The following is a 27,806-nucleotide window of genomic DNA, read 5'->3' on the forward strand; positions in this document are numbered from 1 at the left end:
AACAAGTTTTTTTCTCATTCTCTTGTCTAATCGAAAAATAAGATTCCCAAACAATTTTTATTTTATCAAACAATTTTTTAAGTTTAAAAAATTAAAATTTTTTTACCATACAAGTTTTTTTTTTTCTTTCAATTTCTCTTGTCTATTTGAAAAATAAGATTACCAAACAATTTTTATTTTATTTTATTTTTGAAAACAACAAATTGGATCATTGAGTGGGGACACTAATTTCCCATTATTTGTTCAACAGGTTGTAACGTGGCGCTGGGATATCAGGATACTTTAAGTCTTAATTGGCTGATTAATATTTTCGATCGATCTATGAATGGAGTCTTGGCATACGAGAAGGTATTAACTATTGTTATGGGTTTATAGTTTAAATGACTAAATATTTACACTACTTTTAGTTAATTTAAATGTTATTTTGCAGATTGAAGAAAACATTGATAAAGTTCTATATCTTCTGTCATACTTGCAACAACTCAGGAAGATTAATGGTCCTCATTTGATTCTCACACCCAAGTTGATGATGGACCATTGGATTGATAAGATTAATAAAATTGTTCCGGAGCTAAATACAGTGAAATATCTTGATTTGAAGGAAGCTAGCTTATCACATTTACATATATGTATAGTTTTAAAGATGTTGCAAAGGAGTCTAAACTCTCCAAAATTAAACGGCGATGCACCATTGTAGATCACATTCACTTGGTCACCAAAGAGAAGTCCGTGTTGTCGAAAATGTTGATGAGCATTGAATCAAGGAGTAGCATGGTGATAACTAGGACACTGCCAAAGTTGGATGGCGACCTCTCTGAACTTCCTATTTTTCTTAACTTCTGGCTGCCAAAAGTTTTTATTACCAACAGAAAGTATAAGTTTGGGCTTGCTCAGAAACCTGTTATTATTGAAATGATGAAAGCGGTAAGGGAAGCAATTAAGTCAATTTTTTTTTTAATATGTTTATATACTTATGTTTTTATTTTTTGTGGATTTCAGATTTACAGCTCATTTCCTTCTCAATACCCTAAGTCAGAATTACCCAAAATTAAGGAAGCCATTTTTAGGGTCGGAATGTCGGAAGTTCAGATGCAGTATTATCGTGCCTTCATAGAGTCAACTAATACGTGGGTATGTGATATTTTAACAAACAATGGCAATTGCTCTAGAGAGGATGAAGAAGAACTATTGAAGCTTGCTATTAACCTTTGTGAATGTTGCTGTCACCCATATATGGTGCAACCTCTGCGTGGTCCTCCGCACAAAAATGATAACCATCTCATTGATAATTCAGGTAGTATTTATTTGAGCATTAATAAATTCACAGTTTCCTGTTCCAGTTTGATGATGCTTATCTTTTTTGGAAAAAAAAAATGACAGGAAAGATGGAGGTGTTTGTAGAAATACTCAATACTTTCCAAGATCAACCTAAAAAACTTGTTGTATTTTCAAAGGTTAGTTGGTTATTATTATAACTAGTGATACAACCTGCACAGTTTTCATTTGTTCAAAAAAAAAACCTGCACAGTTTTTTTTTTTTTGAACAAATGAAAACTGTGCAGGTTGTATCACTAGTTATAATAATAACCAACTAACCTTTGAAAATACAACAAGTTTTTTAGGTTGATCTTGGAAAGTATTGAGTATTTCTACAAACACCTCCATCTTTCCTGTCATTTTTTTTTTCTTTTCCAAAAAAGATAAGCATCATCAAACTGGAACATGAAACTGTGAATTTATTAATGCTCAAATAAATATTACCTGAATTATCAATGAGATGGTTATCATTTTTGTGCGGAGGACCACGCAGAGGTTGCACCATATATGGGTGACATCAACATTCACAAAGGTTAATAGCAAGCTTCAATAGTTTTTCTTCATCCTCTCTAGAGCAATTGCCATTGTTTGTTAAAATATCACATACCCACATATTAGTTGACTCTATGAAGGCACGATAATACTGCATCTGAACTTCCGACATTCCGACCCTAAAAATGGTTTCCTTAATTTTGGGGTAATTCTGACTTAGGGTATTGAGAAGGAAATGAGCTGTAAATCTGAAATCCACAAAAAATAAAAACATAAGTATATAAACATATTAAAAAAAAATTGACTTAATTGCTTCCCTTACCGCTTTCATCATTTCAATAAAAACAGGTTTCTGAGCAAGCCCAAACTTATACTTTCTGTTGGTAATGAAAACTTTTGGCAGCCAGAAGTTAAGAAAAATAGGAAGTTCAGAGAGGTCGCCATCCAACTTTGGCAGTGTCCTAGTTATCACCATGCTACTCCTTGATTCAATGCTCATCAACATTTTCGACAACACGGACTTCTCTTTGGTGACCAAGTGAATGTCATCTACAATGGTGCATCGCCATTTAATTTTGGAGAGTTTAGACTCCTTTGCAACATCTTTAAAACTAGCTATACATATATGTAAATGTGATAAGCTAGCTTCCTTCAAATCAAGATATTTCACTATATTTAGCTCCGGAACAATTTTATTAATCTTATCAATCCAATGGTCCATCATCAACTTGGGTGTGAGAATCAAATGAGGACCATTAATCTTCCTGAGTTGTTGCAAGTATGACAGAAGATATAGAACTTTATCAATGTTTTCTTCAATCTGTAAAATAACATTTAAATTAACTAAAAGTAGTGTAAATATTTAGTCATTTAAACTATAAACCCATAACAATAGTTAATACCTTCTCGTATGCCAAAACTCCATTCATAGATCGATTGAAAATATTAATCAGCCAATTAATCATGATATCCAAGCGCCACGTTACAACCTGTTGAACAAATAATGGGAAATTAGTGTCCCCACTCAATGATCCAATTTGTTGTTATCTTGAATAAATAATGGGCAATTAGTGTCCCCACTCAATGATCCAATTTGTTGTTAACACACTCCTATAACACAGTCCACTAATAACTAGCCACCTAATCACCGTTATTTATTCCTTCACCTTTTAACCGGTTTCATCGTTTATTTGTTATTTTATATGTTTGGATTAACTTTTCATCGTTTATTTATCCCAATACCAGGAGCTTTATCTTTAATCAAAATTATCTAACTATAAAACCAAACAGAACCTAGCATTTAATATTCAAAACAAGTAAAATAAACTCTCAGATAGCATTTGCAACTTACAATAAGGATATGATTTAACAAAATCTTTCATAAACTCTTCCTCTGTGTCTTTTCGATTTGGTTTGTTGTTCATTAGATCAAGACTCTTTTCTAACAAATGCTCAAACTCAACAACATGATCAGAGGAGCTATCGTCGTCCGACGACGTAGCGGACACAGCTTGTATATCATCGAACACTTCTTCTTCTTGTAGCCAATCAAAAGATACCATAATATGATTTGGTGGGAAGAGAAGAACGGGAGAACCTACAAAACAGTGGCGGAGCCAGACCAAAAAGTTTGGGATGGCCGCCAAAATGATGAATGAGACTCTTCAATAACATGTAACAATGAGAAGTAATTGAGAAAATAATCTGAAATGGAGATGATAATGAATTTTTAGTAGAAAAATTAATTTCAGCAACAGTGATGAGTAATTAAGACACTTCTCATTATACCAATATGTTCTGTGATACCTACACCCAAGCCATTTAGTACAGAAATTCGGATTGACATATCTAAAAACAATATTAAACAGACCAAAACACAGATAGAACATTAAGGCTAAAAAGTGTAGCTGAAAACTAGTAATGAAAATCATAGGTTCAAAATACTAGCCACTTAAACAATGACAAAAATTAAGAGTCTCTTAAACAACTTATCAGAAAATACGAGCCTCTTAAACAATACAAGAGAAAATTATGTGTACAAACCAATTCCACCAAAACTAGGACTCAAAATTTTAGATGGAACAAGTATTGCATGACTAGTCTTGGAAAATGATGAGCTTCAGGACAAGACAAAGCAATAAAAACAGAAAAACCCCTTTGACAGATCCTAGGTTTAAAAGATTTACAATGATGCAGTAAAACTATTAACATAGGACATTACATGCATCACAACATAATAATACACGCATACAATCAATCACGATTATCACTAATCTATACCACAACATAAGAAAAGGCATTAGTAAAAGAATTACCCTCAAACGATCAGAGAGGACAGAAGGAGTGATTAATCAAACAACCATAGTTTCTCCCTCTTGTATGTATAGACCTGCATTTTTGTCATATTCCTTCAATCAACATAGTTTCAACCTCAAATAATAATTCATTCAGAGGAAAACAGGTTTGGTTATTTCAAAAGGGTTTGATTAGGTTATGGAGAAATTGAAGGTGAAACCAAATAAAAAACTCACTCAAATTCATCACCAAACAACGATAACAGCTAAGAACCAACACAGTATGATTCAAAAACTTAAGGGAAAAAGGAAAATCTAACGAGGAGATTGAAAATATAACTTACAGTTAGGGTTTATGGCTCTGTAGTAACGGACAGAGAGGGAGAGATGGATGTGTAGAGAAGATGAGTGAAGTGCGAGAGTTGCAAGTGAGAGGGTCAACGGAGAGATTGAAGATGGAGGGAATTGCGAGCAGTGATGGTGTCGGAGAGAAGAAGATGTACGCGAATTATGTGACTATGCTTAAACCCTAAGGCTATGTTTGGCGGCACAGTGCGAGACATTGCTTGTTTAATCTAGATTCAAAAACCATTTTGACAAAAACATGTAGGATCGTTTTTTTTTCTTTTCTTTGTGAAAGTGGAAACGTGAATTATAAGTCTAAACAAAAAAACAAAAAAAATAATTCTGTATAAGTGGAAACATTGATTTTTTAAAATTATTTTCTTTAGAATAGTTATAATCTTTTAATAAATAATAATTTGAGATCATTATTTTTTGTATTGATTTTTTTTAACCAATCAAAATGGAACAATATATTAACCAAGAGTGATTCACCTCGCACAAGACGTGTTGAAAGGTGCAGCACTAAACAGAGTACAAAGTCACAGTTTGCACCTAGCTAAGAGGTGCAAGAGAGCTACTTCTAAGATAATCTCTATTAATATAAGAAAAGAACATGTTGTGGAAATCCAAATTATGCCATATCCTTATTGGTATTAGAATATTAATCAATAACTGTTGTTCAGCTTCTGAAGTGCAGCTTCTGAACAAGAAGCTTTTGATGTGTAGCTTTTGATGTCTTCAGAAACTGAGTTTAGTAACAAACATTGGTTAGCGTGTTAACCAAGGTAGTTAGTTTGTTAGAGGGGTTTGTTACAACGTCTAGTTGTATATATACTCACTCATATGTTTGTAAATAAAAGTAACAGGGCGTGAATCAATAAAAATTTCCATTATTTTTCTCTCTTTCAGTTTATCCACCTTGCTCTATAGGCTTATCCACCTGGTTCTATAGAGAAAAACACCATTGCTGCGCTAACCATTGGTATCAGAGCCTAGTTAAATCTTAGGGAAACACGAGTGAATAGTGAGGGGAATCATCATTGGTAACACTGAGTGAGGTGTGTGTATTGATTTCTCTGATTTCTTGAGATTTAGCAAGATGAACACTAACGGTTTTGGATCAAACGTCTTGGTTCTTGATGGCAAGAACTGGGATCGATGGAGTGCTTTGATGAGATCATTGTTTGGCGCGCAAGATGTGAGTGGTCTTGTGCAGAATGGGTATGAAAAACCTCCTGCAAACGCCACAGATGTTCAGAAAGCAGTTTACAAAGAAAACAAGAAGAAAGATTATAAAGCTCTCTTTTACATTCAACAAAATGTTGATAATCAACATTTTGAGAAGATTTCAAAAGCAACAAGATCCAAGGAAGCATGAGATATTCTAGAGAATTATCATAATGGGGGAGAAAAAGTGAAACAAGTCAAGCTGCAGTCATATAGAAGGAAGTATGAAATGATGCAGATGGAAGAAGATCAGAAGGTGAGTGATTACTTCTCCAAGATGACTGAGATTGTGAATTTGATGAAGAATTGTGGTAAAAACATCTCTGATCAGATGGTAGTTGATGACGCTCTGTCATTACTAGTTTATTAGACATTTTTCATGTAATTTTGAGGATATTCATTGTGATTCATGGAGCTCCCAGCTACAAAAGAACAAGAAATTGAAGTTTAGAAGACTGGAATTCGGCCACCGATTTTGGCATCTTGGGCAACACGTTTTTTGAGTTCGGCCACCGATTTTGGAGCACGGTGGCCGATTTTTATCAGCTTATAAATATAAAGGTGCTTTTTCATATTAAGGGTTCACGAATTTTGAGACCTAAAAGCATATTTTGGAGCAGAGACTTTGGAGATCTGGTGAGCAACCATCAAAACTAATAGTCAATCATCCATTACATGTATGAATCTTTCTTCTTATGTTAGTTAGCTTATACTTTAGCTATGAGTAACTAATTCTCTTGTGGTTAATCCTGAGATGAATCTGATGTAATCCTATGGGAACCCTAGTTTGTTGAACTCCTTTGAATATCAATGAAAGTATAATTTTAATTCATATTACTTTATGTTTAATGCTTATTGTATGTTTATCATGAACTATTAACTCTAGTTTTATGAATATGCAAATTGATCTTAGAGATTGAATGACCACTAACCCTGGCTTTTGACTCTGATCTAGGTAATAAGTTTAACCTAAGTAATCAAGCTAGAGATAGATCATTATTAGGTTATGACATAGGGATTAACGTTTTGTTAAAACATCCAACAGTTTCGAATTCACTTAAGAGATTAAGGGGTTGTCACTTATGGGGAGAATTCTAGTTCAAGAGATTGGGTATAATTACTTTGTTAATCTGTCGTTGAATTAGATAATCATTGATTGCATTAGGAGTGCAAATTACCATAGGAGAACTTCGGAGGATTCGAAAGACTTAACCATACTTCTCTCAATTTTCTAAAACCAATCCTTATTTGCTTTTAACCAGCTTATGTTACAAAACAACTACTGCCTCGGGCATCAATATAAATTTATTACATCCTTTTTAATAATGAAATTGCTAAGTAGAAGTTAAATACAGTCCTCGTGGACACAAATTTTTTATTACTTCGATTGAATTTGGTTCACTTGCCAAATATCCATCAGTAGTTGAGAAAGTCTTGAGATCTTTAAGTCAAAAGTTTGATTTCATTGTGGTAGCAATCCAAGAAGCAAAGGATGTGAAGACTATGAAGGTTGAAGAATTGCAGAGTTCTCTTGAAGCACATGAACTATTGGTGATTGATAGAATTTCATAGAGATCAGTTCAACAAGCCCTTCAAGTTCAAACAACCAAGAAAGAGGAAAATTCTAAGAATTTCAAGAAGGGGAATGTAACAGCCCGATTTTTCGTTATAGTTATTTTAATTGTTTTATTACGTGTTTATATGTGCTCGTATGTGATTAATTGCCATTGGGTGCATTTTGGTAGAATTTTGTATTAGAAGGGTATTTCGATCATTTCACTAGAGAGGGTAAATTAGTAATTTGGAGGACGATTAGTTTAGTGGTTAGTGAGATTTATCTTATTACTAAGTTATCGGTGTGGTAATTAGTATTTTACCGTTTGGTGACCGTTATTGACGTTTTACCGTTTAGTGAGCGTATTAGTATTTTACCGTTGGGAATACTAGTAACATTTTAGAATTGAGCTATAGTGGGTTAAGTCCACTAGAATTGAGTTGAGCCCAATAAGAGAATTAACCTACTAGGGTGTTGTCTTGAAGAGAAAGATAGTATTCATTTCATTTCACAAACATTCTAGAGAGAGGTAGAGAGAGAAAGTGGGAGCTAGAGCAAGAACAAGGGTTAGAGAAAGGAGAGCTCAAGAATCAAGGATTGGGGTGGTTAGGAGCTAAATTGAAGTACAAGTTGGGATTAATCTTTGCTAGAGGTAAGGGGGTTTGTCTTCAACATAATTCTCATCATTTTTGCATTTTCAAACTTTGTATGAAATTTTGCATAATGAATAATTGTTGCTAAATTCGTGTTCTAATTGAGGTGTTATGTTTGTGTGCATGAATCGATGATAATGTTATGATTGTTGGTGAAATTTCATGTTGAATTATGTAAAAATGAGAAGTTATAAAAATTATATCCAAATGGTGAATTTTGCTAAATTGATGTTTGAATTGTGTTGTGATTCATGTTCAATTGATGTTGTTGCTATTAATTGATGTTGTTGATGAATTACTGATTGGGTATGCTTATTCATGGATTGATGTTGAAAAATTGAATTTGTGTTGGTGTTTTGGTGTGAATGGAAGAGTTGTGTGAATTGGCTAAATGAGTGTAGTGAAGAAGAAAAAGTAGATTCAAGTATGTTTAGACAGATTGTTTGATCATTGATATACCTATGTAATAGCAGGCCAGATATTTGCTACTCAGTAAGTGTGATTAGCAAATTCATGCATGATCCTAGGAAACCTCATCTGATAGCTGCTAATAGGATCCTTAGATATGTTAGAGGAACTATGGAATATGGTCTGTTATTTCCTTATGGAGCTAAGAGTGAAGTGTATGAGCTCATATGCTATTCAGATAGTGATTGGTGTGGAGATAGGAGAAGCACTTCAGGTTATGTGTTCAAATTCAATGATGCTGCAATCTCCTGGTGCACCAAGAAGCAACCAATCACCGCACTCTCATCCTATGAAGCTGAGTACATTGCAGGAACATTTGCTACTTTTCAAGCACTATGGCTGGATTCAGTGATAAAAGAGCTCAAGTGTGAAGTGATGAAGCCTCTGACACTGAAGATTGACAACAAATCAGCCATAAGTCTTGCTAAGAATCCCGTCTCTCATGGCAAAAGTAAACACATTGAGACCAGATTCCATTTCATTAGGGAGCAGGTGACTAATGGAATGATAGAGTTGCACTACTGCCCCACAGAACTACAACTTGTTGATGGTTTTACAAAAGCAGCGAAGCTTGACACATTTGAATTCTTGAGGAAGAAATTAGGTGTTTTTTAATATTCAGCAGTTATGATTAAGGGGGAGTATTAGAATATTAATCAATAACTGTTGTTCAGCTTCTGAAGTGTAGCTTCTGAACATCAACTTCTGATGTGCAGCTTCTGATGTCTTCAGAAACTGAGTTTAGTAACAAACCTTGGTTAGCGTGTTAACCAAGGTAGTTAGTTTGTTAGAGGAGTTTGTTACAACGTCTAGTTGTATATATACTCACTTAGTGGTGTCAAATGGGCTGGCCCGGCCCAGCCTGGGCCCAAGAGGCCTGACTACATAAATGGGCTGCTATTCTAGAGCCCGGCCTTTGTGGGCCATGGGCCAGCCCGGCCCGGCCCGTTTATTTTTTACTTTTAAAATTTATTCACTTTTTTTATTATATATTTTTTATATATTAGTCACTCACCACTATCTTTTTCCTAAAATATGATTGGATGAACATAAAAGTGTAAGTAATTTTTATATTAACATTGAATATTAATGAAACTCTATATTATTCATTCAATTAAATCAAATTAATAGTTTATAAACTTTAAGATAAATTCATTCATTTTTATTAAATTTATTTATTTAAATATTTTTTTATTGATAAATTTTAAAATAGTTGATAATTTTTTTAAAAAATATACTATTTTTATAACAAAAAATCAAATTATATAGTAATAATGGGCCGGCCCGGCCCGATCCAATTATTGTATGGGCCAGATAGGCTTGGGCCAAAAAAGCTCGAGTGTGTTTTTGGGCTAGTTTTTTAGGCCCGACCGGGCCCAAAAATATGGGCTTTTAGGCCGGCCCGTTAGTCCGACCCATTTTGACAGCTCTATCTCACTTATGTGTTTGTAAATAAAAGTAACAGTGCGTGGATCAATAAAATTTCCATTATTTTTCTCTCTCTCAGTTTATCCACCTTGCTCTATAGACTTATCCACATGGTTCTACAGAGAAAAACACCATTGCTGCGCTAACAATTGGTTGCCACATAAACAAATTAAGGGTAAATAGTGTCTATAATTTACTTTATGTGACTAAACTACCTGTGTGTTTGGTTCAACTTTGGATAGAATTGATTATAAAAGAATTGATTATGATAGAATTGATTCTGACAGAATTGATTTTAGAGAATTGATTTATGTTTGGATACAAAAATGTGGAATTGATTAAACAGAATGGATGTTGTTTAGATAGTTTTGATCAAAATTGCTTTTGAATGTATAATTACTAAAATGGACATAGCTAAATACAAATAAATGAACATAGTTGAATATGTAGATCAATACTAAATGCAAATATATTATTTAATTTAAATAAATAATTTTTCTATATATTAATTTAGAAATAATAAATACAATCATTAAATTAATTTTTTTTTGACAAAATATTTGTTCTATTTATTTTATATTTTTTGATAAAAATATATTTAAGTTAAATAATAATAGAGATGGTTGCCAAAACTGATAAAATATAGCGTAAAAGAAAAAATACAGTAAATCTAGACGGAAAAATCGTAAAGAAAAATCCAAAACTTGATAACTCATGACCATAAATATTTTCTGGAGCTAATTTGGATTGTTAAATTTTTTGATTAAATTTGGTTCATCAAATTAAATACTTCAAAAAAAAAAAGGAGAATTGATAAAGAACAATAAATGAAAATAATGGTTGTAATAATTAAAATATAAAATTTAATGGAGAATTGATTCTAGTAAACTTAAAAGCTAAGAATTGTAGCTTCAATCAAAATTGCTTTTAGAAATGAGAATTGATTTTGAGAAGCTGAACCAAACATATTGAAATTGCTAATTTTCACTTTTAAAGCTACCAGAATTGCTTTTGAAGGCCGTAGAAGCTGAACCAAACGGGCACCTCATCTAACTATTATGATGCCATCTAATGATAAAATGTATGCAGTTAGGTTTGTTTACTCTTCAATATTTGCTGCCCATTAGATGCAGACTAAGTGTTCCAACTAAATTTTCAAATTTCCCCCTTCACGTGGGAGAGGAAAGGAGTCCTTTTGCTGCAAAGGGCTAGTTTGGGGGGAACCTATAATGATAGCTACCCAATCAATCACAAACATCACACTTCTCAATATTTTTACTCATATCTCTCCATAGTCTAACACTACATCACACTTCTCACTCTCACCTCATTTCAGCATCTCACCCAAAAACTAAACCGATTCTGCTTCCCGGTAAATGCATCTAAACCCATTTTTTCCTTTGTTTTTCATCTATTGTACGGTTGTTTTTCATCTTTTTCAGCACTTTCTCTATGCAACCTTACTATAACACATCAAACATTAATGTTGGTTTGTACAAAATTATAGGTTTTTTCTTCAGTTTTTCAAATGTTTCCATGTCCTTCTTCTACTTTTTCAGGAACATCTTTTTCTTTTGGGTTAATAGTGTTTTTCACCCCTGTAATATAGGCCATTTCCAGTTTTCGCCCTTATAAAATTTTCGGTTTGATTTATGTCCTTGTAAATTTTTTTTTTTCCGGAATACCCCCCTCCTCCCTCCAAATCAGCCTATGTGGCGCTGACATGGAATTTATTATTATTATTTTTTTTTAAATTGTGAAATTTTAATTTTAATTTTAAAAAACTCAATTTTTGTTTTAATTGTTTTATTTTTTAAAATATTTGAAAATTAATTTTCAAAAATAAAAAAAAATTATTCAGATTTTTTTCCAAAAAATTTAAAAATCGAAAAAGAAAAAATTCAAATATGATTTTTTTAGAAAACTCAATTTTTAGAATTTTTAAAATTTTAGAAAATGATTTTTTTAAATTTTAATTTCAAAAATGATTTTATAAAAATCTAGAATAAAATTTTCGAAAATAAAATATGAATTTTTAAAAAAATCTGTATCCAGATTATTAAAAATAAAATATTTTCCATAAAAAAAAATATGACTTTTTTTTAAAAATTTCGAATTTGTTTCTTCTAATTTAACTTTTTTTTAATTTTGAAAATTAAACTCCAGAATCTTTAAAAAAAATTAATTTCGAAAAAAAACCGAATATTTTTTCTGATTTTTTTAATATTCGAATTTAAAATAAAACCGAAAAATTCAAAAAAAAATCTTATCGTTTTTTCTGATTTTTTTAATATTTGAATTTTTTCTTTTTCGATTTTTAAATTTTTTGAAAAAAAATCTGAATATTTTTTTTTATTTTTGAAAATTAATTTTCAAATATTTAAAAAAAAATTGAGTTTTTTAAAATTAAAATTAAAAAACGAAATTAAAATTTCACAATTTTTTTTAAAAAAAAAACGAATTATACACGTGGCAAGTGAAAAAATAAAGAAAAAATAAAAAAAAATTCCATGTCAACGCCACATAGGCTGATTTACTGAGTTGGAGGGAGGAGGGGGGTATTCCGGAAAAAAAAAAATTTACAAGGACAGAAATTAAACCGAAAATTTTATAAGGGCAAAAACCGGAAATGGCCTATATTACAGGGGTGAAAAACACTATTAACCCTTTTCTTTTTATATGATCGTACAATAGGTTAAAAGTATGTGTTATTATATTTGTATTTCATTTGCATTTATTTACTAAGTTTTTCGCATTTCATTTGTTCTATATTTCCAGATCTATGTTGTTATTGTTATTGTATGTCTCAAACTATGCGTTGTTGTTGTTGTTTTCATTTCATGGTATGTTTTGTTGTTTTATATAAGATCTCTGGTTTCATGTTTACTTTGAAACACTCTTTTTTTTGCTCTAACATGGAGATTAGTATTTTGTTCACTTATCTTTTTTGGAGAAACTAATGGTTTTAGTCTAATGGTTTTTACTCAAACATGGTGATGAACCGATGCATGTTGCCGAACCAATTGATCAGATTGTTGGGAGTGAAGATCCCACCAACTCTGTTGTAAGATATCACCCTACTTTAGTTTAGTTTGGATAAAATCATTTTGCACTCACTTAATAAAAATGGGATATAATTGTTCTTTTTTTTTTTTTTTTACCTCCAGGTTGACCTCTCTGGCACTTCTGAATATGACCCTGAAGCTAGCAGCCAAGTCACACCAGTTAGCACATTCAAGTGTGCTGACTTCTTCAAGGATGCTGAAACCCTTTCTCAGATGATTCCTTTCAGCAACAACTATCTATCTGTTGCTGCAGACAAGCATGTCTCTGAAGCTTCAACTACTGCTAAGGCCAAGATGACACCACTCCTGCAAAGCACTCTTCATCAAAGAGAGTCAAACTCATCAAACAGGAGAAGAAGCAAGCGTTTATATTCCCATTTCCATGACTATAACAAGTTCTGCTTCTTTACTATCCCAGATCCTGAATTGCTTCCCATTTTGTATTACAACCTACATCAATATTAACACATTTTGACCAAATAAACAAGTACTATTATCGGATATATGTCACACATTACTTAAACAATTAATCAAGCACCAATACAGGACTTTGCTAAAACCTTCATTGGGTAACTAACCATGGTAAAGATAACCACCTAACCTATATCTGTTTGAAATCTTACACATTTTTTCGTTTTGTTTTATACCAATACTTCAACTTTTGAAATATATTATATGTTAAACCAAATGATAGACCATGCCCACCATTTTAATATTCAAAACCACTTTTCCAACAAATTTATAAATATATAATATATTTATATTTTTACAGTTGGCAGGACAACACTTAGCAGCACCATGCTTCTCACTTTTCTGCCAAGCATTTAATGCATTTTGCAGTACACTAGCTAACACACACAATTACACGGACTATATTTTAGAAGCTAACACACTGTTTCATAAAACAGTACACCCATTTCAGTTTTTTATGAACAAACTAAACTTTTTCAACTGCATAAGACAGTTTCTATACATTATATTTTCTATCTAACTTCATTTCTTGGCAGTCTAACTAACTTCCTATGTGTTGTGGTTAATTCTCAGTTTCATTTACCTTTATTATCTGATATTATCTATAACACACTCAACTATTTCTTTTACTTTAACACTACATACTTTCTGGTGAACTCCAAGCTCATAACATGGATACCTGAACTGCTATTCCACACCAGGTTTTAAATCTTTCTATTTTTTTTTTAGTAAACACATTCAACACAGTTATATACTTATATTATAAGTTCATAACAAGGGAATACTAACTTGTACCATTACTCTATCTAACAAACAGTAATAACACTATTTTAGTTAAATGTGATAAAAGTGTTCCAACATGTAAAGGTAGAATTTGTCACTCATCCTACAACATTCATAGAGTAATGTGAATATAGTGTAACTGAACGATATATTTATTTTTCACAGAACTAATGGATAAACTTCAACAATCACTTGAAGATAAGGCTGCAGCAGCCAGGAAAAGAAGAATTTCACTGCTGCAGAATAACAAAAACAAAGCAAGAGTTGCTAATTCTAAAACACTCCAAGCTGGTACATCTTTGACAAAAAGCACAAATTATACAACACCACCCACTCGACGGACCACTGTTAATTCCAAGGATACCACCCAGACTGCTTCTTCAAAAGTGCTTAATGTTAAACACACTTCAAAGATAAATACAAGTAACCACTTACCGGAAACTATGAGTCCCTCATGTTCCCAGGTTGGAACAAAGAGGAATGCTAACTCTTCTGGGAATGCAGTTGAAGTCATGAACAACAAGAGAAAACTTCAAACCACCAATGCTGATGCTCTAAGGAAACTACTTTCCAATATTACTTCATCCACACTAAATCAGATTCCTACACAACATTTACATCAAAAGGGAGCATCCACTGGAAAACCTGCAGTTAACAGCCAAAATCAGTCATCAATCTTGCAAAGTACAATACCCAATTATAATTACAATGCAACTCAACACTTACCAAGAACAGGTTTCCCCTCATCTTCCAATCTTGGGACAAAGCATACTATTCAAACATCTGCCAATGGAGCTAATTTCATTAACAACACTAATCAATCCAATACCTCGAAGACTGATGTTGTTACACCAACTATTTCTGATCTAACTTCATCCAAACTAAATCATATACCAAGTACTCGAGTTCACCATGTTGGAAATTCTCAATGTAAGTTATCTTGGATTTCAATATCCTCTCATTTTTCCTTACGGGTGAATATGCATTTTACTACGTTATAAAGATGACAGTGTCATAACAGGTCGGATAATCTATATCAACTAAAATCACTTAATCACTTAATCAACTAAAGTTATATGTAAGTTATCAGTATTCACTTCATCTATATGTAAGTTATCAGTATTCACTTCATCTATATCAACTAAAATCACTTAATCAACCAACGCTGCAGGTTTACTCACATATATGATGACCACTTTCCAATGAAACCATCAAATCTAAACTATAAGCTGAAACAACTGCAATCTGATAATCTATTCTTTTACAAGTTTAAGGATAGACATATTCAATCTTTTGTAACTAAGCTTCTATATGTCAACAACTAACCTGTAATTTCACCTGCTTATCTACATTGTATTTTGTCAAATCTGTAATCCAACTTTGCCAGCGAAAACAAATACTGTTGAACTTGAATTTGTATTCCGCAACCTTCTAATGATATCGTACTTTTGGTGGTTTACCTGCATATTTCCAACAACAATCATGTCAGACAGAGGCGTGTAAAATGATGATTTATTATGTGTGTTAAGGTCATATTTATGTTTACTTCAGGTTACCAAATCCTGTTATTTATTTTACTGTCATCTATTTTCATGCTCTCACAGACGAATAAATATTTACACATATATTGGGTGGCAATATATTTTATAGATCATACACCTTATACAAAAAGTAAATTACATTAACATCAGTTCACTGTCAAATACAACTTCAAGTACACACCACATTCAAATCTTAAGATTTCACCTATAAATTATATCACTTCTCCTTATTCATCATCAACAATTGACACATTAATGCAATTAGAGAGCAGCGGCGAAGCTAGCAATAATTCTATGAGGTGGCCACATATAAAGATTTTTTTTTAAATTAAACTAACCCAGTAGGCAACAAAAATTCACAATAACTATTACTTATATAAAACGTTCTTCATAAAATATACACTTGATTCAACAAGAACGGATTATACCAAAAAATACGGCAATAAACTATTTTGTACCAAAAAAGTCACAGTAGAATAGCGGATTGTACCAAAAAAGCTACAACAAAAGAAATAAAAACTAATAGTAGCTATTTTTTAAAAATGAACTCGTCGGCCCTTCAAAGACTCAAATTCATCCATAATTGCATCTGAGCTAAATTGACTTACAATGTCCTTTTCAATATAGATAACCAAGCTGTTTGAAAGAAAATCATCACTCATTTTGTTTCTTTGTTTTGTCTTGAGATTTTTCATTGATGAGAAAGCTCTCTCTATCGTTGCTGTTGAGACTGGGAGTGTCAAAACAAGACGAATCAATCTATCAATTAAATGTTAGCGCTTTGATTTCTAAGATTCTACTAATTTTTTGCACAACTCAGAGAGTGTTGTTATATTTTGAAAAGACTGAGGTATATCAACAATGTAATGACTTAATTGCAACCTAAGATGAAGTCTTTCTTGCTCAGTGAAATCATTAGAATAGTAAGTCTCTGCTAACCTACAAATATAATTAATGTAACATATTAGTAAATACAATGAACTCTTTGTAGACAATGAAGTTAAGACAATAAAAACTACATGCTAACCTGCAAATATTATCAATGTTGAATTCCTTGTAATTGTTGCTAGGATCCAAAGTTGTACTTAAACGTAGAAGTTCCACGTTTTGTTCATTAAATCTCAAATTTAATTCCTTCATCTGAGAATCTATCACAACCAAGAAAATATCAATCCTATAGTGATGCACCATAGTTACATTTGTTTGACGGGATTGACCTCTTCCCAAGACATATTGTGCACTCATGTCAGGAATCTCTATCTCATGTTTTAGACAAAACAATTTCACATTTTCTAACAAATCAGACCATCCATCATTTCTTAGTTGTTGAAGAAGTACTTTTGAAGTAGAAACAAGATGCATTGCATTTAAAATGTCTTGAGAGCGTGATTGCAATGCTTGACAAAGAATATTAGTGATTCCCATGATCTTAAACATCAAGTGTAGTATGAAAATAAATTCAAATGATGATAGCATTTTACTAGCAGCAGAAGCATCACCTCTTTGAGAATAAGTAGCCCCTTCATCAATAACAGTGCAGGCTGCATCATACATTTTCATTAAGCTACAAATGGATTGAAAATGAGAGCTCCAGCTCTCCGGATTGTACCCACTTGATTTGCACCTTTACCCGTTTGAAGTTCATCATTAGCAATCATATTTGTGATGTTAATTTCTTGAGCGGCTTGCAATTGATCATGCCTTTTAGAAGAAGCAGTAACAATATTTACAACAAGTGTGAGTTGCGTAAAAAATTCATGAATATGAACTACTTCTCTTGATGCCGCAACCAATGCCAATTGCAATCTATGAGCATAACAATGCACATAATAAGCATAAGGACAATCTCTAAGAATCAAAGCTTGCAAGCCATTCCATTCACCGCGCATATTACTAGCACCATCATATCCTTGACCTAGGATATTTTCAACTTCAAGGTTGAAACGAGAAAGAACAGATACCAATTCATTTTTCAAGGTCATTGCACTAGTATCTCTAACATGGACAACATCAAAGAATCGTTCTTGAACTAAACCATCACCATCTACAAACCTCAAGATGACCGCCATTTGCTCCTTTTTTGACTCATCTCGAGCTTCATCAGTAAGGATACAAAATTTTGCATTTCCTATCTCCTTCCTGATTGAGTTTCTCACCATGTTGGCCAATATTTTCAGAATCTCTTTTTGAACATCACTTGAAGTATATCTAGCATAAGATGGAGCATTCTGTAAGATAACTCTATCCACTTTAGGATTGGCATTTCCTAGAAATCTCAACAGCTCAATGAAATTTCCTCTATTATTAGAGGTTGTATCTTCATTATGACCTCTAAATGCACAAGCTTGAAAAGTCAACCATCTTACACAATCAATGCTAGCTTTGAGTCTAAGTCGATTCTTCTCAATCACTTCTGGACGTTGTCTTACAATATGTTGTTCAATATGTTGTGAATGTGACAACAAAGCCTCACAAGATTGGACACAAATATTATGTGGAGTTTGGTTTGTTTCCAACATGATTTAAAAGTGGACAATTTTCCCCGCTATTTACCTTCTTCCAAGTATTAAATCCTTTTTCAACGAAAGAGTTAGAACCTGGACGGTTAGATGCCTCTCTACCAAAAAGGTAGCACGAGAAACAAAAGATAGCATCTTTTTCATGAGAGTACTCTAACCAAGAAGGAAATAATTGAAACCAAGAAGCTTTAAAACGACGAGGATGATCATCATTTGATAAAGGATACGTTATAAGAATAGGTTGGCATGGCCCACGTCTAAGATAGGCACGACGAATTTCATCTCTTTGATTTACAGGAAAGTCCCAAATCATCGGTCGCAATCCTGGATCTACTTCAATTTGAGAACAACTCATTTCTTCATGACGAAGTCTTTGGCGTTTTGGATGAGATTGTTCTTGTTCTTGTTCTTGAGGTGAAACATTGAGGTTGGATGCTTCAATTGGAGAGGAACCACTTGTAGCATTTGTATCCACTCTTTTATAGAATGTGTCAATAGTTTTCATTTTACTCATACCTAAAATAATAAATCAAATAAACATAAGAATTTTTGTTGTTGAAGTCAAATGTTACACAAAAAAAAAAAAAAAACTAGAACTATACGGTATTATGGTTAACCTAATTTGTTTTTCCTAACCCAATTCCAAAACTATTTTTTTATGAAATTGCTTAACTAAAACATAAAAAGGTATAAAAACCTAACTATAAAAATATAGTAACCATAAAAACTAACCAAAATTTTACCAGCTTGTGGTGTTATCTCATATATGCTAAATTCTAAAGCAAAACATTAAAAATTGGTTTCAAATTAAATGAGATTAGTGTGATTTGAGATCAAACCTGTGTGAATTGAGATCAATCGAATCTAATTATGTTGCTACTTGCTTGATGTTAGTTGTTGCTGTTTAGGTCACCATGTTGTTTGTGGCTCTTCTCTTCTATTCCATTGTACTCTGTAATTGTATTGTGATCGTGAAAAGTGAAAGGTTAAAGCCATCATTGTTTTATTAATTGTGTGGTGCTGGTGGGTTGAGAGTGTGTGGGCCTACAATTGTTATTAACTGTTATTAACTGAATCTTCATACATATCTGGGTTATAAGTATGAATCTTCATACATATTAACTGTTATTAACTGACAGAGAGTAATCACTACAAGAACAATCGGCCTCTGAATTGTTATTAACTGAATCTTCATACATATCTGGGTTATAAGTAGCTAGAAATTCTGCATAATCCGGATCTATTGTGTCACTGCATTAAGTCAGTCAGTTGTCAATTTTTAATAACGAACCCTACTGAATTATATAGCTTTCACTTATCATGCTCAATTTCAATTCATTATTTCTCACATATGTATTACATTTTATATTAATTCAAATTATTTATTGTCTTCTATTTATAAAAATATATCACTTTACAAACATGAGAGGAGTGCTTCATATACATTATTTCATATTATTTACAACAATTAAAGGTGATAAAGACTAACAATATACATACCTCGATGAAGAAGACATCAAACTCCAACTTTTAAGTTCAACAAACCAGATTCCCCAGCTAACAGCTTCTAAATCATATTATAGAAGACATATCATATAACTTAAGACAAACCATAAATACAGTTCAACTGCAACACAAAATACAGATATAACCATTTAAAGGTAATTATAGCTAATAAATTCTGTAACTGTATATTCATTCAATTATTTATAAAGTCACTTAGTGTGTGTTTGGCCACACGTTTTTTCCAGCCAAACGTGCTTTTACTTTCCCAAACGCAGTTTCTGAAAAAACGCCAAAGATCCACAAGTTTGATAATTCTAAATTTGTATAAAGAGTTCAATGTATTTGTTATTCTAAGTTTTGGATGAGATTCTGCTAAATAACTCATTACCAATTACACGTCACTAAATTGATTGCTAAATAACAAATTAAATTTGTATTGTGCACCAAATTCTACATGCATACCAATTACAATCACTTAAATTGTCCTCGTTAACTTAACTTTGTTAGAAATAATGCATAAAATATGTAAAGTCCGGAGTTCAAACCTCGACCACAAAAAAAAATATCACTTAAATCAACCAACAAACAATACTGATTGATGACTACAATCATTTTATATAAAAAAACATTGGTGTTGGATGTTTGATAATTCTAAAATATTATATGTAGTGAAATTAATGTTTTATTTCATTGAGTGCACTTGTGTCTGCTACTATAAGGGAATTCAAGTCTGTGCACTCATATGTTATGGCAAAAGTACTGGTGTATGAATTTGGGAGAGCTAATTAATAGCTTATGAAACATCCACAAGTTATTCACAACATTCTCTAAAAAAAACGTTATTCTCAACTTCTTACAATAAACTACTAATGATAACTTATAAAAATAGCTTACAACTCATATAAAAACATATTAAACATATTTTCGCTTGTTTCTGACATTAGAAATTAATCAGTGTCAATAATTTACATCACAATTTTCATGAGTTTACCCTGTTTCTCTTACTGTCAGATCTATTTATAGCAACATCAAAACAAGGTGAGGACCTTGAGCTGATTCAAGTATCATTATTTTTTTGTCCACAAATTGCTTGTGTTATGTTTTATGTCCATCAGAATAGATCAACATTCTTCAGAATAGAAATAAGAAAGCAACTTCCAAATCATGGACTTTGAAAGCAACTTTGGTGATGATCGAGTGATATCTCGAGTGTATGGAATGCAATACATAGCACATAGATATATCAATGTGTTCAATCATTGAACTATATAAACAAACTAAGTTCATATAGTAGTTACTGAAATTCAAAATTTTAATTTTTTAAAATGGTGGGTTAATATATTTCTGGACGGATAAAGCACCAAAAGAAAAATAAAAGCAGATACATGAAAAAAGATAGTATAAGTGGTGCTGAGTGGAATAAGTTTTGTAAATTAAGATACAACTCACAAGTTGAATGATATCTTAACTAAAGTTTTGGAGAACTCACGGTTGCAATTTACAAGTGATAAACAAGATTCAAAAGGTGATAGAAACTAGAATCTTGCCATATCATATTGCACCAAATCACTATGCCTCCCTTAACATCAAAGACATGTACATGTAAGTAAATTAAGATCACAAGTCAAGCTGGGTAATGTTAACTCAAGCTTTGGAGCACAAAAAGTTATAAGTGATAAACAAGATCCAAAAGCTGATAGAAATTAGAATCATAACATAGCATAGCATACCATATATACTAACTGTATCGTCATCTGCATTGCAGCAGATCCGATTGTCCAGTCACCACCTTGGACGACGAACAGTTAAACCAGCAACCATAGCAGACTTTCAGTTTCCAACAAACAAACATCATCTTCATCTTCATCTTCACAAGAATTATCCGAGAGATTTCAATGCATGAAAAAAAAGAGCAGGTTTTTCTTCCCAGATTCTAATTCATTTACTTACAGTTGCATTCTCCAAACATGGACCCTCATTATGCTTCTTCCCCATTCCAGAGCCTTCTACAGCGACCTCCTCACCAAAATCATTAGCAATTGACTTTGGCCTTGACTTGTTTCCTTCAAATTTCATCAAGGGTTTTCCAAACCAGGCTCTAATACAAACTTAAGGCTTAAAATATTCTATTTCCTAGAACGGAACAAATGGAACGTAAAATACTTCTTTCTACATGAGGGCAGTCGAGTCAATCCCAAAATATAAGGGCATAGCATCCCAGAAGATGAGCTGCTGTACTGCCAGTTGAATTAGCAACAATTAATGACTATTCTATTCTGATCTGACAAAATAATTTAACAAAAAGGTCTTTGTATGAAAACTACTTTCCAGCTTTCACGTCTATTGCCAAGTATACTTGGCTAAAGGCTGATGTGTTGAATAGGTTTTTATTCTCCTAGATTCTAGACTCTGCTAACTAATTATTTTATTAACTGTGATTTTATGTTGTAAATTCTGTGACTCCAAAATAGGATGTGTGGTTTTAAGTTGACTGTCTTTATTTGAAAACCAAAATCTGTTGGTCAAGTTGTCTGTTTTCTCAAATATTAGTTTTGCACTCCAAAATGTCGTCTATTTATTTTTATTTGTAGTCTAGCGGCAAAACTCACACACTAACTGCAGAGAACTGGGGAATTGCGTGTTCGAATTCACATCCTATCATATCAAATGTCTCTACAGTCTTCTATCATTTGACTTGAACTTACAGGATCTGTTTATTTATGTTTATATGCTGTTATTTATTACTAGTCACTCTTCCAATTAGTGGTTCTTTCTAACATTTGCTAGTTATTTATCTGTGTGTAGTTTTTCTTGTGTAACAGTGCGTGTATATGGACCTTTGACCACAGTGAAAGGTACTATCTAATCTAACTATGTTTTGGTTCAACATCTGTAAGTCACATGCTTAAGCTTTGCATAAGACTATGAGAGTGGGTTATGCCATTAAGTAATCATGTAAAATACTGTATATTGGAACAGCTACAAACAAGGCTCAATTGTGTAGTTATGTAAACACAAAATTTTCAAATCCTTATTGCATAAAAGTCCGAAAGCTCTGAGCAAAAGTTTCATTAATATAAAGTGTTATAAATACATCATCAAGATTCCCCACAAAGGCATACAATTTCTCTCAAACAATTTTCCCTTTTCATCAATTGAGAGATTATACATAGAGCAAAAAGAGAGTGCAGGTTAAATACATATGACATATCAATACTATTTGGAGGTCCAAGCTTGTTATGAGAAGCAGCTTCAGCAAAAGAGTGCATGAAATAAGCTCCACTCTTGCTGTTGTGTATGCTCTATTTCTGTCCACTTCTCAGCGAAGGCCAGATTATGGCAGTCAGCCAAAAAACCGCCATATACATATCTATCGCCGCCTATGTAGGAAACAAGGCGAATATAACACACATTGCGGCCTATGGTGGATGGCACAGTGTCCACCATGTCATGGTCCGAAGCAGCAATTTGACTTGACAACATTGTCACTCACTGCCACTTATATGGAATGATAAATGGTACATCAAATAAACCATCAAATTTTGAAATAAACTATACCATTTTAAGATTTTAAAATTCCTAAAATGTAAGTGGGGAGAGGTAAATGTAAGTTACCTGAGAAGTTACACAATTTTTTTCCTTCATCACCTCAAAATGTTGATCTCTAAGCTAATGCAATATTCAAGATGAAGATCCCACAAATACTTCTTTAAACACAAGATCCTATTGTTCACAGTTCAGGAGCAGCCAGCATTAGAAAGCAAGTTGTCTTTTTCTGGTCTGAACCCTTCCTTTCCAAAAGCAACCTTGGACTCTGATTAATCTGCAGTTAAGCTAAGTAGGATCAACAAGAAGGCCGAAGCTCTCTTAGTACTTTTTATTCCTGTTATTTTGTGACTTTGATTTCCAAACGATTTTCCTTGTGTATCCTTGCAGACAAATCAGAAACAAGAGCATAATTATTGGTTTCATAGCATGCAGTCATAAATGCTGCTAATATTACACGATCAACATGGAGGTCCATGTCTAGTAACTTATTAAAGAACAGTGCAGCCATGCCTACTTTCTTCTCACTACAAAGCTTCCTGACCAGGGTGGTAGCCGTCCGGATCCAGAGTTTCTTTTCCAGCCTTTCTAGAATAACCATAGCAGATAAACAATCATCTACCTTACAATATTCATAAGCCAACGTTATCCTAGTAACTTCACATGGGACAAGTCCCTTTTCTATCATAGAGTCATACAAACCCCGAGCCTCGTCGAGCTTTGATTGTTTGCAAAGCCCGCTTATAATAGCGCCATACGTAATAGAATCTGGGGCACAACCATGATCACTCAACCTATGGAAAAACTTCATAGCCAAGGTCAAATTTCCTTCTCTACAATAACCACATATCATAGATGTATAAGTTCTGTTTGTAGGAATAATTCCGATTCTCACAGCTTCCTCAAAAAACATCTCACTTTCTTTCATTCTATTTTCCCGACAGAAGACTGCAATCAATGTGGTGTATGAATGAATATCAGGTTGAATACCACTTTTTACCATCTTATTGAATAACACCAATGCTTGCCTGATATTTGCCTGTTTACAATGTTCAGACATTAGAATATTATAGGTGAATCTATCAGGTTTCAGGCCATTCTGAAAGCCATCCTCAAGCATTTTGTAAGCCTCTTGTACCCTTCCCCTTTTACAAAGGCCATTAACAATGGCATTATATGTACATACATTAGGACTAAAACCTTCACTACTCATTAGATTCATCAAATCATATGCTCTTTCAAAATTTCCTGCTTTGCAATGCCCATCAATGAGAGTTGTGTAAGTGTTGGTGTTCGGTACTAATCCCTGCTCTTTCATTCGACTCAGTAGCATCTCAGCTCGGTTTAGTTTGTCCTCTCTACAATAACCGCTTATCATGGCAGTATACGTAAGCACATTTGGCTTGTGATTTTCGCTTCGAACAAGCTTAAGAAACAACCTAAACGCTTTCTCAGTCCATCCTTTCTTGCAAAGACCATCAATTAATGATGTATGAGTATACACATTAGGTTTCCAACCTTTACCAACCATCTCTTCCAACATTTCAAATGCTTGCTTTATACTACCCCTTTTGCACAAACCTTCAATCATACACGTGAAATTAATCAAATTAGGCTCCAAACCCATATCAACTAACCTACGAAAATACCATAATGCTCTGGTTGCATAACCCTTTTCACAGAATCTGCTAATTATTAACGTAAATGTTGCATTATCGACCACAAAACCCCTCTCAAGCATCGCACTCAACCACCGATCTGCCTCCAAAATGTTGCCAATCTTACAATACATAACAACCATCACCCTATAGCTAACAGAATCTGGTTGAACCCCTCTCACACACATTTCCTCAAACAACAACTCTGCATATTCAACCAAACCCATTTCACTCGTCACCTTGATAATCAAATTCAACGTCCTAGTATTCGGAACCAAACCTTGATTATGCATTTCAATAACCATCTCCACAGCCTCTTTCAACCTCCCAACCTCAGAAAAATTCTCCACCATACACCTCATAACTTCACAAGCTTTCTCCGAATTCCTATTCCCAATCAACGACGTCGCACACACAATGTACAGTCTCATAAAATGTCGAAACTTCGGATACCCAATAGCCCAATGGAAGAAACTAAGAGCCACCATTGAACCAGCATCACTTGCAAGTGAAGCAACAACGGAAACAGCTTGTTCATGGGTTAAAAAATCAACCTCAATCCCAAAATGAAGTCTTTGAGATGAAACTCTCATATGGGCATGTTGATTGTAAGATTCACACACCAATGAACATACCCTTTGGACCATAGTTTGAGATATGGGTTGTAATTGTGTTGAAGAAGAAGAATAATAACATAGTGATTTTCTTTTAAACGTGAAAATTGAGGTGAATCTACGTGAAAAGCCATGATTTTTTAGAATCACAAAGCACAACATGAAAAATGTGCAAAGTGGGGAAAATGATTTAATCAATGAGGGAAATTGAAATTGGAGAATTCATCAATTTAAACAATGAATAAGCTATTTTAATCCTCAATTGCATTAAATGAAAAGGAAAAAAGATATTAGGGTTTGTTGATAAATCTAGGGGTTTTGCATAAGAGAAAATTGGGAAGAATAGAACGCACCAACAGTTGAAGAAAAATGAGGAGGCGGGGGCAGATTGACAGATGAGAGATTCTATTGTACGGTGGTCGATGAACGGAGAAGGACGGAGCTCACGGTAGTCTGAGGGTTGCGCCGGTGGGGTGTCGTAGTGGAAATGAGATTGAGAGTTCTGTGAAGAGATAGAGTGAGTGTTGTCTGTTAAGCTTTGTTTGGTTTTGTAATAAAAAATAAAATAAAATGTTTCTTTCAATTTTCATTTTCTTTTCTGTCCATTTGTTTGTTTCAAAGGAGGGGAGGGAACATATTTTAATTAAATATAAATATATGTTTGGTTTAAAATAAAAGAGGGAAGGAGATGAAATTTAATTAAAAATGTGTTTGGTTCACAAAGAAGGGGAGAGATTTTAAAATTAATTTATTGTTTTACCCTTAAACTTAATTAAATATACGAAAATGCTTAGACCGACGAAATAATAACGATATAATTGGTAACAGCACGATGTAAACGATGAGATAATGAGTTAGTCATAGTTCACGTTGGAGGAGGTCTGAAGCCGTGGTTGACGACATTAAAATATTAGTAGGGTTGAAAGTATGGTTTTTATATGTAACAAATAAGAGTGATAGATAACATAATAATAAAAGTTGTTACACATATGATTTTTTTTTATAAAACAAAGTTGTTACAAGATAATACAATCTAATAATCATAAAAGTCGTTACAATGTCAATATTGAGATTTAAAATTAATCTAAGGATAATTTTAGCAATGCAATAAAATTTTAAAGAGACTTGCTCCCATCCAAAAAACTCTGATTTAGGGCGAAGCAAAAAGTAGATCTTGAAGGGATTTTGCTTCCATCGTCTCCCTTCTCTCCCCTTCTAAAAATTGATGCAAACACATCAAATTTAAAATATTCCCTCCCATCTCCCTCCTATCCTCTCCAAAACTCTCAAACCAATGTAAATATAAAATAGCTAATTCATTTTTCACATAAAAATATTTTTTCAAGAAAATATTTTTTTTAGAGAAATAAAATGTTTTTCAGAATAGCCTACGCACAATCGATACTAGATTTTTTTCTTTTCTCAAATAGTCTGGTGACTAAAAATTTACCTTTTTAAGATGAACAAGTGATGTGTTTTAAATTCGAACCCCAACTTAACATATATTATTCAATGTTTCTATCAATTGAATTCAGCTCACGCAAACCATAACTAGATAAAATAATGATTAACAAAACTAAAACAAACAAGGTCAGCATCATTTAGTATTAAGTTATTTTTATCAAATAATGACAACTTCTAATTTGGTTAAGGTATATATTGTTTTATATTGATGGGTGATATTTGAATAACAAACCAAAAAAGTTGTCACGTAAGCACACAATAGCTTGTAATTGATGATAGAGTATCATATGATATTTTGACTATGTTTTCGGTACTTTTTCTTAATATTTGAAGAAAAATAAGATGAGAGTTAGAGGAGTTGTCAATGGTTTGAAGAATATATTGTATTATTGTCACTCGAGTTATTGTTATTCAGTTTTATCCTAGATCATGCAACTCCATAGGTGTTTTGTAGTAAGGAATCATGTAAATCAAATCAAGACATCATGTGAAGGATCAAAGATGAAGAGTTGAAGAACAACAGTTCTTTGAAGGTTGTTGAAGACAATACAAAGTGAATAAAATTCATTTCAAGTTCCTAGGAGTTTCCAGACGAAAGAACGATAAAAACGAGAAGAAAACCCAAGAAATCGCACCAGAGGGGCTGCCTCAGACGCCCCTGCGTCTGGCAGTGGGTAAAAACCGCTTTTTGCTTGTTTTCCAAGCTGGAAGAGCGAATAAAGCCTTGTTTTCTTCTCTTAAACAATAAGCAACCTCATGCTATAAAAAGAGACTCTTGCATACTATTTTATTCATTCAAAAACGTTGACGACTCATAGCAAGGGTCAAGCAGCAGAGATTCAAGGCGGAATTTCTCCTCA

General features: G+C 33.0%; 4 protein-coding genes across 24 annotated transcripts; 1 reads left to right on the plus strand and 3 right to left on the minus strand.

The window, feature by feature from the left end:
* Positions 1 to 487: 487 nt before the first annotated feature.
* LOC25499800 (pentatricopeptide repeat-containing protein At4g19890) lies at positions 488 to 26,033 on the minus strand. Of its 19 annotated transcripts, none has more exons than XM_024769798.2 (16): positions 23,280 to 26,033; positions 21,615 to 21,901; positions 21,395 to 21,531; positions 19,659 to 19,725; positions 18,998 to 19,110; positions 16,667 to 18,674; positions 16,522 to 16,578; positions 16,248 to 16,369; positions 15,425 to 15,558; positions 14,825 to 14,881; positions 14,534 to 14,743; positions 12,941 to 13,294; positions 4,125 to 4,198; positions 3,161 to 3,406; positions 2,712 to 2,798; positions 488 to 2,629 (listed from the first exon to the last, which is right to left on the minus strand). In XM_024769798.2, the coding sequence occupies exon 1, from the start codon at positions 25,642 to 25,644 to the stop codon at positions 23,551 to 23,553; it is 2,094 nt and encodes a 697-aa protein (XP_024625566.2). In that variant the 5' UTR covers positions 25,645 to 26,033; the 3' UTR covers positions 488 to 2,629; positions 2,712 to 2,798; positions 3,161 to 3,406; positions 4,125 to 4,198; positions 12,941 to 13,294; positions 14,534 to 14,743; positions 14,825 to 14,881; positions 15,425 to 15,558; positions 16,248 to 16,369; positions 16,522 to 16,578; positions 16,667 to 18,674; positions 18,998 to 19,110; positions 19,659 to 19,725; positions 21,395 to 21,531; positions 21,615 to 21,901; positions 23,280 to 23,550. The 19 variants fall into 19 exon arrangements, with proteins under 19 accessions (XP_024625566.2, XP_024625571.2, XP_024625572.2 ...); XM_024769803.2 differs by having other exon boundaries at positions 16,667 to 18,256; positions 18,386 to 18,674; positions 21,395 to 21,901; XM_024769804.2 differs by having other exon boundaries at positions 16,667 to 16,787; positions 17,139 to 18,674; positions 21,395 to 21,901.
* LOC120576924 (rho GTPase-activating protein gacZ) lies at positions 10,885 to 15,511 on the plus strand. Of its 3 annotated transcripts, XR_005643038.1 has the most exons (4): positions 10,885 to 11,151; positions 12,811 to 12,843; positions 12,947 to 14,016; positions 14,264 to 15,511. XR_005643038.1 is itself a non-coding variant. In XM_039827653.1 (3 exons), the coding sequence occupies exons 2-3, from the start codon at positions 14,269 to 14,271 to the stop codon at positions 15,302 to 15,304; spliced, it is 795 nt and encodes a 264-aa protein (XP_039683587.1). In that variant the 5' UTR covers positions 13,293 to 14,016; positions 14,264 to 14,268; the 3' UTR covers positions 15,305 to 15,511. The 3 variants fall into 3 exon arrangements, 2 of the variants coding, with proteins under 2 accessions (XP_039683587.1, XP_039683586.1); XM_039827653.1 differs by lacking the exons at positions 10,885 to 11,151; positions 12,811 to 12,843 and having other exon boundaries at positions 13,293 to 14,016; positions 14,264 to 15,028; positions 15,270 to 15,511; XM_039827652.1 differs by lacking the exons at positions 10,885 to 11,151; positions 12,811 to 12,843 and having other exon boundaries at positions 13,293 to 14,016.
* On the minus strand, positions 16,428 to 17,193 carry LOC112416424 (uncharacterized). The gene is made up of 2 exons (XM_024770215.2): positions 16,667 to 17,193; positions 16,428 to 16,578 (listed from the first exon to the last, which is right to left on the minus strand). Exons 1-2 carry the CDS (start codon positions 17,191 to 17,193, stop codon positions 16,428 to 16,430), a joined length of 678 nt encoding a protein of 225 aa, XP_024625983.2.
* LOC25499799 (zinc finger MYM-type protein 1) lies at positions 17,199 to 21,740 on the minus strand. The gene is made up of 6 exons (XM_039827535.1): positions 21,615 to 21,740; positions 19,770 to 19,785; positions 19,659 to 19,725; positions 19,318 to 19,409; positions 18,193 to 18,674; positions 17,199 to 18,107 (listed from the first exon to the last, which is right to left on the minus strand). The coding sequence occupies exons 1-6, from the start codon at positions 21,738 to 21,740 to the stop codon at positions 17,199 to 17,201; spliced, it is 1,692 nt and encodes a 563-aa protein (XP_039683469.1).
* Positions 26,034 to 27,806: the final 1,773 nt, after the last annotated feature.

Source organism: Medicago truncatula, chromosome 7 (genome assembly GCF_003473485.1).
Source record: "Medicago truncatula cultivar Jemalong A17 chromosome 7, MtrunA17r5.0-ANR, whole genome shotgun sequence".
Classification (NCBI taxonomy): domain Eukaryota; kingdom Viridiplantae; phylum Streptophyta; class Magnoliopsida; order Fabales; family Fabaceae; genus Medicago; species Medicago truncatula.

What these genes read in the sequence shown, in the direction of transcription:
- LOC120576924 (XM_039827652.1), top strand. Translation starts at nt 14,269, where the DNA reads ATGGATAAACTTCAACAATCACTTGAAGATAAGGCTGCAGCAGCCAGG.
- LOC112416424 (XM_024770215.2), bottom strand. Translation starts at nt 17,193, where the DNA reads ATGTATGATGCAGCCTGCACTGTTATTGATGAAGGGGCTACTTATTCT. An exon ending in AACATTGATAATATTTGCAG is followed by an intron (nt 16,579 to 16,666) that starts GTTAGCATGTAG and finishes TTATATTTGTAG; the next exon opens with GTTAGCAGAGACTTACTATT.
- LOC25499799 (XM_039827535.1), bottom strand. Translation starts at nt 21,740, where the DNA reads ATGAAATTTGAAGGAAACAAGTCAAGGCCAAAGTCAATTGCTAATGAT. An exon ending in TAACAATTCAGAGGCCGATT is followed by an intron (nt 18,675 to 19,317) that starts GTTCTTGTAGTG and finishes TTATTATTTTAG; the next exon opens with GTATGAGTAAAATGAAAACT. An exon ending in GATTTAATACTTGGAAGAAG is followed by an intron (nt 18,108 to 18,192) that starts GTAAATAGCGGG and finishes CAATCTTGTGAG; the next exon opens with GCTTTGTTGTCACATTCACA.
- LOC25499800 (XM_024769808.2), bottom strand. Translation starts at nt 25,644, where the DNA reads ATGTTGTGCTTTGTGATTCTAAAAAATCATGGCTTTTCACGTAGATTC.